This window comes from Nuphar pumila, chromosome 15 (assembly GCF_984573655.1).
Source record: "Nuphar pumila chromosome 15, dmNupPumi1.hap1.1, whole genome shotgun sequence".
Classification (NCBI taxonomy): Eukaryota; Viridiplantae; Streptophyta; class Magnoliopsida; order Nymphaeales; family Nymphaeaceae; genus Nuphar; species Nuphar pumila.
In genome coordinates this window covers 90062988-90076383 of record NC_143263.1, presented here as the reverse complement: position 1 = coordinate 90076383, position 13396 = coordinate 90062988, and the positions used below count along the sequence as shown (strand labels likewise).

Here is a 13396-nt window from a genome sequence, read left to right as displayed (position 1 = left end):
AATTTCAGTCACTAGTCCAGTTATGTAGCTATTTAAAAGCTGACATGGCACATCGTTTTCCACATCCTATGTCTAATGAAAGTATAAAATTCATGGTAGAGCTTTAATTTAGATATAGCACTAGTACAACTTTTTTGTAATTTCACATAATGCATGAATGCATTTTATTATATATTTTTAAAAATTAGGGAATCATTACAATTTCATGTATTATCAATTTAGAAAAATTTCAACAAAGCATTACACCAAAAAATTTACAATCTATTATGAACAATGAAAGTTTGTGAATGCGCATAATTACATGGGTTTATCTAACATTAAACTAGTTGTATTTAACATTAGATGCATTTAACCAATTGAAAAGACAAAAATACCCTAAAAAATAATGGCATTCTTGAAAATACATGGTTACTTTTGGGGGTAAAAAAAATAACTTTCACTTTTTAAATTCAAATTTGTGTAGTGCACCTTTTTGCTTTTTTGAAAAAGGTGTTTGACTTTTTGTTTCCCTCCAAAACAAAACACTTTATCCAAAAAGGTGACCATGCATTTACAAAAATGCCATTGCTTTTAAGGGTACATTGATCATTTCAATCAGTTGAATGTAGCTAATGTTAAATATAACTAGTTTAATATTAGATAAACCCTATATATATAACACCAAGTTTATTTCATAACAAAATTTAAAGCTTCAATTTCTATTGTACATACACACACTTGATTACATGTTTTTAAATTATAGATGTCAAAACAAATGGAAGAGAAATTACACGGGTCTGGCTGCATCAAGACCTTACACTAGCAGACTGGAGCTCCATGGTTGGTGAATCTTCATTTCTCTGAAATGTGAGCAAAACAATGTTCTCTTAGTGTATTAGCAAGTACTTTACTACAAATCAAGTTTGACTGGATGACTCGTGTTTCGGATCTATAACTCCACTGAGTCCAAGCGTTATTATTTACTAAAGACTAACAAACTCTTCAATAAGCCCAGGAAGTAGTTGTTGAAGGTTATGCCTCAAGGCAGCACTTGCATCTCATGGCCAAGGAGGCAAGCTTCTTGTCTCACAGGCACAGTTATGAGTTAAAAGGAACAACTAGTTGCATGGGCTAAAGGCTGAATCTCATGCCTCACAATAAGATATTTGATCCGTAAAACGTAGCGAGGCTTATGCATCATGGTGCAGCTTAAGCCTCTCAAATGAACTAAGGATTTTAACCTCCAATCTTTTCCTCGGGCACTTATGCAGGAATTTATTGATATTGGAGAAATGGAAATTAGAGAAACCATAAAATTGGGGGTACTACCATGCTCCCTTTCCTTGAAGCTGTTCAGAACATCTTTTTGGAAGATTCACCAGAACAGATGAAGAGTCAGGCAACTCAAACTAAACTCAGCTAGTAATTGAAAACTTACTTCAGAGTTGAAGAACTTGAGAATCCTTTTAAATAATATGGATTTCAAATTAAGACAATATGGTAAAATTTTACATTCTAAACTCAATGAAAACCAGAAACAACTCAGTTGGGCCTCAAGGGACTTGACTGGGACTCGGCAAAGCTTGGCTGACCTGGTAAACAGTTGGAGGTGTGTGACTAAGTCATAACCAAGCCACTTTATTGCAAAGTTAACTGCTGAGTCCTGGATAGGCATTGATCTAACAAGTCCATGTCGAGTTATTAGTCATTCCTTGAAAGTAATTCACGGCATACCTCAGTCAAAAGGTCCTTCCTAGTAATTAATCCAATCACACGGGATGCACGCGGGACAACAAATATATGCCTCAATCCAAGTTGGCGGAAAAGATTGTACACCTATATTATAGAAATGAATCACATAAGAGTCCACTGCAAGTTCATGATCTCAATTTCAAAGAGAACTTAGAACAATATAACAAAATAAGTACATACCTTGGCCAAAGACATATCTTCTGGGACTATATATGGAGAAGGATTCAAGAATGGGGCAAGGTCTATATACATTTCCAAGTCATCTTGATCTAGATAAATATCATCTATTGATATTCCTTTACTAGAAACAGGTTTCACAAATTCACTGGAGGTGTGCCTATATGAAAAATAAATACCATCAAGAAAAACTTTCAATTGCATCAAAAGATGGCAAAGTGCATATGTGTATCACCTGAATGGCGAAGACCCTCTCGTATCACAAGGCAAAGGGCTGTGCTGAAAGTCTAACTTAGATTGTAGAAGCACCAATAGATGACTGCAAAGAAAGAAAACAGTTTGGTCAAATCTGTCTTATAATCAGCTTTGTAAACCTTATATGGCATCTATAGGTTTATTATAGGGGAAAAACAAAAAGAAACAATGTAATTTGGTGTGATAAAGGCAACCATGGAGATGGTTGCGGGAATATCAATCTTGGAAGTTCTACCTTCGTAGTATGAGCCCAATGACAATAGTTTCACCACTACGAGAATAATCTACCACCTACACGGGTCAATATAAGAGACCGCTAATAAACATTTGAGAGATCAAGAGAAAAGAGTGCATCTCATCTCACAAACAGGTGAGTACTCACAGGAAAACCATTATGCTTGGTGCTTCTCAAGATAGACACTACATCTGCAACTTTAACAACACGTGAAAGAGAGACAACCTATAAAAGTCAAAAACATATTATCTGTATTATTTACATATTGGAAATCAGGAAATCCCAATCTTCAATTATGAAAATGAATTGATGCTATAAACCTTTCGATTCGAGCATGCCTCTTTTGCAGTCATCTTACGCATGTAATATTTTGGCCTGGATTCAAGTAGGGGGATACCCCTTAAGCGTGCTTGTTCTTCATACAGACCTTCATTGAATGCATCACCGACAGCCTGTCATAACAAAAACATGAAATCACTTCTGATCTAGATCACTAAAGGATTCAACAATCAAGCATCCTACCTTTGAAATAAGAAGAACAAGCATGATAAGAGGTAGAAGTTTCAAATTATTTGTGATCTCGACCATTATGACACAAAGGGATACTGTCATTCGCATGGATCCCCCAAGAAATGAAGCAGCTCCAAGCAGTGCATACCTGATAATTAGATAAACTTCATTAGGCACTACCAAAAAGGCCAACATACAATAAGATTTCCTATATGCAATAGCAAATATCTGATAAATAAAAGGTAGATTCTCCATGGTAAGGGAAAAGGACGCTTCGATGCTTAACAAGGACGCATCGACCAGCCATAAGGTGTACATAGGAAAGCTCAAGCTGCATGTTTAACCATTGATAAAAGCATAGTGTAGGCCCATGTGATACAGAGATCAAGCTTCAGACTTAAATTACATATACCAGTGGTTCAAATATACCCTACATGAAACAAGTCAGGATTGTGAAAATCAATTAACTTTATCTTGCATTTGGCCTTGATTATATTAAAAATAAAAATTGCTCAGGTCCTGTCCTATGATCTAGTTTGATCTTGTAGTCCACCAGCAATGCACCATGCTACTCGTGCCTTCAACTTATCATCCATGTCACAGATCTTGCGCTTTTGGGTTTTCTTTAGCAAGGAAAACTCTCAGGAGATTCTAAAAAAATAGGTTTTCTTGGCAAAATATCAGTATATATGGTGTAAATAGGCAAAATATTTGAATATCCCATAGCATTCTTAGTTATTGTTTTTTGTTATAATATTATTTTCTAAAATAATGGATTTTTTGTTGTATTTTGTAAGGAATTCCTATGTACTCATTGTTCTTACTCCTTGAAGGTTAATCCTGTATCAATGGGAGAAGAGGGGAGATCCCTTCATTCTCTATAAAAAAGCCACTCCCACCATTTTCCCAAGGCTAAAGTAAGAGCCCCTTCAAAAGTAAAGTTTGTATATACGACATTTTTACCCTTTAAAAGTAAGGGTGTGCATGTGATGTTTTTGCCCTTTAAGATATGCTTTTTATGACGTGCAATTGCCTATAAGTTTTTAACATGATTTAATCAAATTATCACAATTTTAAATAATAAATTAAATTTGAGGATATAATGAAAATATCATGTTCTACAATTCTAGCTTGTATTTTTTGGCTCGTAGATTTATTGTACAATAAAATTGCGATTAAATACAAAATATCACCTATATTTGTTACATATCTTATCATTATCCATTAAAAAGTTATTGAAAATGTACTTATTTGACAGAAAAATTGTGATATGCCAAGCACGCAAAGGAATGGCCACATCCCAGAACCATGCACCAACAGTTTTCTGTATTAGGGGCAAATTTTTGAACTGCTAACATGTAGTATCTGACCAACATGCTTCTATGGAACCTAGCAAGGCTCGCAACCTTTGGCATAACTTCAAGGACCATTGCAACCCCCATATGGAAGGATCAAACTTGTTTTAGAGAGATTCTTCTCATAGGTATAAATCATGCAATATTTATACTACAAAAACTTCAACTTCCCACGACTGAATGCAGGGGCATTCATCCAAAACAACAACAGCCTTAGCAGTGATCTACATAAGGAAAAGGAAAAAACATACGTTCCCTCTTCAACATTTAGCTTCTTATAGAAGTTGACGACAAAAATGCCAACAAGGCGTCCATATGTTGACCCAATCATTATACCAGGAACAAATTGACCAGCCGGCACAGCAGTCCCAAAGGTTATCACGGCAAGAGAGTAAAACATAACCTGGAAAAAGAAATTGAGAGGTTAGACAATCCAAAGAAAAGATGATTGCATAAAGTCTATGGGCAAGTGCAGGTATCTACACTTCCTGTCAAAAGCTTCCTAACATAGTAGGAAATGATGATACTGCATATATTTCCATATGTATCTGCATGTGTTTCTGTACATGCGCTCATGTCTAGAACTTATGCCTAACAAATACCTAGGTGGCTAGGCCCAATATGCCTATCAAGCCAAACTAATAGACCCAAGAAACACATGGCCCACTTGAAAATATGCTGTCTAATGGCATTCTAACAACTTTATTTGCCGCCGTTTTGCCTAACTGCAGCTTTTCCAGTGAGCCAACCAACGAGTCATGGAGCTGATCATGTCACTGGTGGTAGAATAGAGAAGAATTTATTGATTCCATTATCATGCATATGTCAATTCAAATACACAGTATACATGCACGAGAAAAGTGATGTACATTAACAGTTTAACCAGGCTGGGAACCAGATTCCCACCAACAGAAATGCAGAGAATTGAAAGAGAACTATCAGCTGTTATTTTCCAGTTCCACTTTTCCATCCAATAGAAATATTGGCATGCAATAAGAAAACCAATCTGTAGGATCTGGAAATGTCATATGCAGCTGAAAACAGCTCCTCTGGACAGGACTAACTCATCAAGCCTACCAGATGAAAAACCAAAATCCTATAAAAATAATAAGCTTTCCATCATAAAGAACAAAGACCCAGATAAAGAAATCGATGTCATTAACATTTTATAGCATGCATTTTTTATTCCAGTTAAATGGTGCAATGAAAAAAGGTTCCAACAGCACAAAACAAATAGCAAAAACAAACAAAAGTTCAGCAATTCTTCTAAATATTTTGTTCTTCTAGTGCTGATCATTTGAAACCCTTGCACTAAAATCTTATTAAAGGCATAAAAACTTGAAACTAATTGACCCACCAACAAATTAAGCAGCAGTCAATAAAGATTCAATAAAAAAACCCAAATTTTTGGGTTCCGGCATGAGAAGAACAACATCCTATTAAGGAAGTTGTTACCTTTCCAGAGACTAAGAGAAGGTGAGGTAATCATAAAAAGGAACTCTCTTTAACTGATATCAAAAGCAGAGTAGAAACAATACCAGAAAAGTAACAAGGCTTTTAGCACTGTACTCATGAAACGTTTTCGCACTGAATAGGTTGCGAATAGCATCATCCTGCAAGGAACATAATAAATAAAAGAATAAAAATCAACAGAACCTTGTAAATTTCTCAATAATTGCCTTCTAGACAAAAAGGGGGTAGACACTACGTTACAAATTCAGTAGCATAACAACCTGAGTATTGAAAAAAATTGTCGCCAGGTCATTGTATTCCTTATCTTTGGGGCAGTAAAACTACACAGAGAACACAAAAACAGGTAAGAAAAGAAACTCAAATGCATCAACTAGAGACTACACAATTATTACTCTATTTTCGAGGAAATAAATATAAATACACCAACTTTAAGTAAAAAGCTGTTGTACCCTACTGAACAATCTTACACCAACTTTTGAACTAAAGATCAGCAGCAACTCTTATACATACTTGTGTGTGTGTGTGTGTGTGCATGCATGTATACATATAAATAAATAAATACACAAACAGTTGTCAGTATCATATTGTATGATACGATACGATATATCGTAGTGTCGGTGGGGAGACCGATACGATTTAAGTAGCAAATAGTATTCAGTATGATTATCGTACTGATCATATATGTATATCGTACAAGTCAAGCTTGCTTCTTTTTTTTACTTTTCCAGTGCCGGAAAAGTGTGTTAAAATGTACCTCATATATATATATATATATATATATATATATATATATATATACACGATAGGGGTATTTTTGTAATTTTACATAGTTGTTTTAGAAAACAACTATTTTATTTAAATGTAAATTTCTTTATTTATTTTTTAGCTTTTATTTTTGTATTTTTTTAGAACCAAAGAGGGGCTCCAACCATAGAGTCGTTGGAGCCCCCAACGGTCACAAATGTGACCGTTGGGGGCTCCCAACGACTCCATGGGAGCCCCCTTTTGGCTCTTCTTTTGAGGCCTTTTGGCTCTTCTTTTGAGGCCTTTTGGCCCTCCTTTTTCCTCCTCTCCCTCTTGTATAAATAGGGGTGAACCCCTTGTGTATTTTCATTCTTGAGAGCTTTCTCTCTTCTCAATAAGAAGTTTTTTATATTGTTGCATTCTTAAAGGCTTGTGCTTGTATTGTCCCTTTGTGGACTTGTGATATTGTCTCTTTTATTATGCACTCTTTATATTTCCGCAATATCTCATTACAAAGTGATGACCGGACACTTATGGGAGCCATTTTTTAGCCCCTAGGGCCATTTTGACCCTGTTTTTTCATGCTCTCCCTCAAACTCTTTTTTTAAGCCCACCCACCTTATTTTGAGATCAAATTCACCCTAAAAATTGGGGTTTTTGCTAGATCTAAGCTATAGAAGTGTGATTTGCCTCAAATATCACTCATTTTCATCATACCCAACCCTTTTTTGGATTCTAACACAACACAAAACCCCAAAGCCCCTCTTTTATACTAAAACCCTTAATTTTCATCCTACATACTCGTTTTTTGGCTTCTAACCCTCAAAATTGAGTCATAGTGGTGCGATTTACCCTAAATCCACTCATTTCCATCCTACACATATTTTTTGAAGTTCTAGCCCTCCAAATCAAGCCCTAAGTGTTTGTTTTGTGTGAGATTGAAGTTGTAAGAGGGTTTCAAGCATCAAAACAAAGGATAAGTGTTAGAAATGGTATCCCACCTTCAACACAAGAGAAAGAGAAGAACAGAGGGAGAGAGAGATTGATGGCTGCAGAAAACCCACTCAATTTGGGTTTGTTGTATTCTCTATTAGATATACACACATACACTTTTATTAGGGTACAAAAACACCCTTTACACAAAGTATGGAATTTACAACATGCCATTAATGAGCATGTGTTTAAATACAACTAAAACAGATTGGGTCTAAGATCCAGACCCAGTCGTGATAATCTTTTCACCCTCCCTCAAGTTGTACATGGTTTTGAACCATGAACAACTTGCCTTTTAACATCCAAAATTTGTCCTTGATAAGTCCTTTTGTAAACAAGTCAGCAACTTGAAAAGCAGTCCGAACGTATTCTGGTTCAATTTCCTTCTCTTTGACCTTCTGTCTTACAAAATGCTGATCAATTTCAATATGCTTGACATGATTGTGGTAGATGGAATCGAATGACATGTTGATAGCACTTTGATTGTCACACAAGAGAATGCTTTTAGAAATTGATTCTCTTACTTCTGCCAATAGGTGTCTGATCCATGTCACTTCGGCTGTAGCAACTGCCATTGATCTGTATTCAGCTTTTGTGCTCGACCTAGCAATGGCCTTTTGTTTTCTACTGCTCCAGGAGACAAGATTTAGGCCAATGAAAACACAATATCCTGAGACTGATCTGCGTTCATCTAGATCTCCTGCCCAATCTGCATCTGTGTAAGTAAGAAGTTCATGCATGTGATGGTCATGCATACTCTTTCTATACAGAAGACCATCGTCAATAGTTCCCTTCAAATATCGAAGAATGTGTTTAACAACTTCCATATATCCAATATGTGGTTCATGCATGAACTGAGATACCTGATTGACCGAATAGACAATGTCAGGTCGAGTGAAGGTAAAATACTGAAGCCTTTCGACTACCCTATGATATCCTGTAGGGTCCTCATACAAATCTCCATCTTGGGAACTTAGTTTCTGATTAAGTACACTGGGTGTGCTTAGAGGCTTGCAATCTGTCATACCTGCCTTGCTAAGAACATCAATAGTATACTCATGTTGAGTAAGTGTCATACCTTCAGGAGTCCTATCAACTTCTACTCCAAGAAAGTATCGCAGTTTACCAAGATCTTTCATCTTAAATCTATGGTTCAAAAGTTCTTTGACCTGTTCAATATGTTCATTAGAGTTACCTGTAATGATAATGTCATCAACATATATCAATAACAGGGTAACTATATCTTTGCATTTGAATATGAAAAGGGAATGGTCAAGAAGAGACCGACTAAAACCATATTTTTGTACTTAAAGAGAGAAACTATCAAACCAAGATCGAGATGTCTGTTTCATACCATATATATCTCTCTTTAATTTGCACACGTATTCTTTGGAGTTCCCTTCAGCATACCCAGTGGGTTGCTCCATATATACTTCCTCCTTCAGAGTTCCATAGAGAAAAGCATTTTTTACAACCAATTGACTAAGAGTCCATTGGTGCTCAATAGCCAATGACAATATAATGCGGATAGTACCCATTTTCACGACAGGACTAAAGGTCTCATCATAGTTTTGTCCTGGCTCATGTGTGAAGTCTTTGGCAACCAGTCGAGCCTTGTATCGCTCGATAGTACCATCCGGCTTATACTTTATCTTATACACCCACTTTGAACCAACCACATTTCGAATGTGTGGTCTGGGAACTATATCCCAAGTGCCACACTCATGAAGAGCCTCCATTTCTTCGTTCATAGCTTCAATCCATCTTTTAGAATTTACTGCTTGATAAAACGTAGTGGGTTGATCTTCTTTGCCCAAGGCGGTTAAGAAAACTTGAAAATCCATTATGAAGTTCTCATAACTAACCCACCTATCAATAGGATGCCGAGTCCGGGTAGACCTTCTGTGTACAGGTGATTGAATGGAAGCAGAAGGAAAATTCAGCTCCTGTTTAGGGTTGGGGAAGATCTCCTTCTCACGTCGAGAGTAAACAATGCCTTTATACCTTTTGGGAGCCAATGATGATTCAGAGATCACACTTTCCTGAGTTCTTTACACAGCAGTAGACACGTTTGCCTCATCTCTTTGATTACAGTATGTAGAGCAAACACCGTCAATACTAGAAAAGAGATCTCAATTCAGGCAAGGGTGGTAAGTTTCAATTTCAGGAGGAGTGTCTACATTATGACCAAAATTGGATTCATCAAACACAACATTTCTAGATATCTTGATGTGTTTGCTCACGGGATCGTAGCATCTATATCCTTTGTAATCATCAACATATCTCACAAATCTGCACTGTAAGGCTTTATCCTGAAACTTGTGTCGCATTGAACTGTCAACATGAACATAACATACACACCCAAATACACGCAAATCGTGATAATTTGGATGCACACCATGCAAAGAAAAACGAGGTGATTTGTTTTCCAAGATATTCATGGTCAATTGATTTATGACATAGACTGTTGTATGAAAGGCCTATGCCCACAAGGTAACTGGAAGATTACTATCATGCTCATTGCACTTTCAACAATATGGCGAAGCTTTCGTTCAGCAATCCCATTCTATTGAGGTGTATGAGAGCAAGACACCTGCCTACTTATTCCATTTGTTTGGAGGAAATTAATAAAGTCATTTGAAGAGAACTCACCCCCTCCATCACATTGGAAACACGTAATATTCTCAAAGAATTTATTTTGAACCAAGGTATGAAAATTTTGAAACAATTTAAAGGTTCCAGATTTACTTTTCATGAAGAAGATCCATGTATATCGAGAATAGCTATCAACAAAAATGAGATAATATCTAGTGCTAGACATGGAAGGAACTGGAGCAGGACCCCGAACATCAGAACATATAATTTCAAATGGTCTTGAAGCTCTTTTATTAATGGAATGAAATGGGAGAACATGACTCTTACACTGAAGACAACTGAAACATTTTTTATTATCGACACTTAAATTCAAACTTGACTTGAGAATAAGACTGCTTGAAACAAGCTTATCAATAAAACGACTATTACAATGACCCAGACGACCATGTCAAAGATTCGGCTCAATACATTCAGAAAGATTAAAAATACTCTCAGGAGAAGCTGAAGATGATGATGTGAGCTTCAAGATGGAACCAACAGGTTGAACATGAGAGGAAGGATTCTCTTGAAGCACGTGCATATTCCTTTGCCGTTTTCCTTCAGCAAACGTTTCCCTCGTGTGAAGGTCCTTAACATGAACAAAAAAAGAGGTAAACTCGACGGAAGCATTAACGTCATCGACAAGTTTAGAGACTAAAACAATATTTTTCTTGATATTAGAAGCATGAATGGAGAAATTGAAAAATATATTAGTTAAAAGAGGTCGGGTAGGCCTAAGAAGACTTGGATGGAGATGACAGGAAAGGATATGAATGCTTTGAAACTCACCGAGGACATGGCATTGGATAGAAATGATTGGAGGAGAAGGATTCACGTGGAAGACCCAAAATGATTTTCTTTTTTTGTTCATATCGTCGACCCCAATTGTTTTGGGATGAAGGCGTTGTTGTTGTTGTATATTAGGAGCATGAATGACATTTGAAAGAGCAAGAGAAGAGTTGGACATAGGAATTACAGAATTTCCAATGTGTGAAATATGGTGATCAGACACATCTCCTGTAACGCCCTGAAATCTTAACCCAAATTTTTGAGGAATTTTTTTTTAATACAGCGGAAAACAGTCATACCATAGGGCTAAGCATTCCCGAACAGGTGGAGCAAGACCAAAACACTCTTTTCATTTTAATATCAATGAAAATTAAGATCAGAGTTCTCACACTATCCTTGAAACAGTAAATCCAAAATCTCGATCGAAGCCTCATCTCGCAGCCACTCCTAACTCCAATTCTTCACCAGAAAATTTATAGGAATTAGACCATAACTGTCTAAGTAGAAAATCTGTAACTTTTAATGTGATACATCATGAATCCAGTATGTGATATGGGTGTCAAGTATGATGTTCAGTATGTACCAAAAATAAACAAAGGTCTATACTACGACAGTCAATAATTTATCAGAAGCTAACTGGCAGGTAACATCAATAGCAACATTTATATATCCCACAACCACAATTACGAATCACATAATTATTCAGAGGAAAGCAATTATGACAATTCATAATTCAGGTAAGCATTCATACCACATGGTACATCTATTAGGCATAAAAGAACACCAATCAATACCATGAATTACAAATCAAGTAGAACAGGGCATTTAACATGCATTAAAAATTAAACATCATGCACCCACCAAACATATAACAATTAAAGGAACAAATAACATATGCATGTTATAATGCATAGCATGAATATGCACGATTTATGTGCAATGCATGAATCCTTTATTATCTTTCCTTAAGGTCTTCCTTTTCCATATGTATGCCCTATTAAATGCATACAATTTAAGTTCTTCTTTTTAATTACCGTTGCCCGCGGATACGTCAAACGGGTAAAATCCCCGAGGTCAAGTAGGTTCTCAGGGTAGCTTAGCACATAATTTGTATTTTATTACTGGGTTCCAACTTATCCCTCGACCGAATTACCTTCGGAACATTAGACCTCCACATTTAATGTCGGGGACACAAGGGACACCCCACGCCCACAAGTGTCACTTCCTTGGTACCAAAACAAACTCACAGTTGTGACCAACACACCACCCCCAGGTAAAGTGACAGACTCTCCCTAAAACTGTGGCGAGGACAAGAAACCTCAATATCAGGTTCAAGAGACAGAATTACAGCACACGGAGTTTTTCCCAAGACCGGTTCTCTAAGATTCTCATACTCCAGATGAGATATCCCAGAACGTATATTATATTGTTCTTATTCATTATTTTTTATTAAAAGCCAATTATTGAGTTTTGCAATTCAGCATGCAAAAACAAGGCAAAAGCTCGCATCTACCCCTGCTAGAACCATCACGAGACTCCAGCCCGTAGAAACATATTGAACAGTGCAATATAGAACAATAAAATAAAATATGATTTTTGCGATGCATTTAAACAATTAAAGAAAGAGCGAACCAAAGCTCAAGGCTCTCCAAGCCTATGATGATTCATTTAGACCATCGATGCATCGTATGCAAAAATCATAATTTGCAATTTATGCAATGAGGTCGGCATGCCTCCAAATGCACATCCATTCAAACCAATTTAACAATGTGCATGAATTATCACAATCATATGCATGTGTTTGTTAAAATATGTTGATCCTTAAATGTACATATATATATTTATATATATAAAGATATGTATACATATATATATATATATATGTATACATATCTCTATTTATATATATATAAATATATATATATTTTATCTTCCTAAAATACCCTCAAGGGTATTCTTGTAAATTAGCATTTTACGCATATTCCAATTGGAATATGCATTGTAATTTTTGTTTTATTTTTTTTTTTTTTTTTTTTTTGGATTTCGTACCACATTGGGGGCCTCCCAAAAGTGACGTTGGGAGCCCCCAACGGTCACAAATGTGACCGTTGGGGGCTCTCCAACGTCCCCTTTGGGAGCCCCCAAGGTGGTCCATTTTCATGCTTATAAATAGGGGATTTCCCCTTTGTATTTGGTATTCTTGTGGGAGCTTATGCTCCATTGTAATGGGGTTTTCACCCCTTCTCCATTATTCTTCAATGATATGTAACTTATGACTTTAAGTCATATTTTTCCCTTTTTATGGGTTTTATGTATTGGCACATTATGTGCATGTGTTGTTTCCCTTTAATGGGTATATTTGCACTTTACGTGCATAAGTATGGGTTCATTATTGAACCCAAGGTATTTCAAGTCACTTTCTAACAGTGTTCACCATCCATGTGCAAGAGCTTTCATGAAATCGCTTAACACACATGCATTCATTCATGATTCACAAGTA

The 13396-nt window shown here is 36.3% G+C and overlaps 1 protein-coding gene across 4 annotated transcripts in view; it reads right to left on the bottom strand.

The window, feature by feature from the left end:
• LOC149815960 (chloride channel protein CLC-d-like) overlaps positions 1–13396 on the bottom strand; it is an 80682-nt gene that overhangs the window by 16406 nt on the left and 50880 nt on the right. The window contains exons 12-22 of one of the 4 annotated variants that reach the window (XM_089988882.1): positions 5997–6056; positions 5802–5876; positions 4515–4666; positions 2921–3056; positions 2719–2850; positions 2546–2623; positions 2399–2454; positions 2144–2227; positions 1912–2068; positions 1714–1815; positions 793–839 (exon numbers count right to left, since the gene is read on the bottom strand). In XM_089988882.1, coding sequence (XP_089845008.1) covers positions 793–839; positions 1714–1815; positions 1912–2068; positions 2144–2227; positions 2399–2454; positions 2546–2623; positions 2719–2850; positions 2921–3056; positions 4515–4666; positions 5802–5876; positions 5997–6056 — 1079 coding nt within the window. Of the gene's footprint in view, positions 1–662; positions 840–1713; positions 1816–1911; positions 2069–2143; positions 2228–2398; positions 2455–2545; positions 2624–2718; positions 2851–2920; positions 3057–4514; positions 4667–5801; positions 5877–5996; positions 6057–13396 lie in introns of those variants that run through there. The other 3 variants (XM_089988879.1, XM_089988880.1, XM_089988881.1) reach the window with 3 other exon arrangements.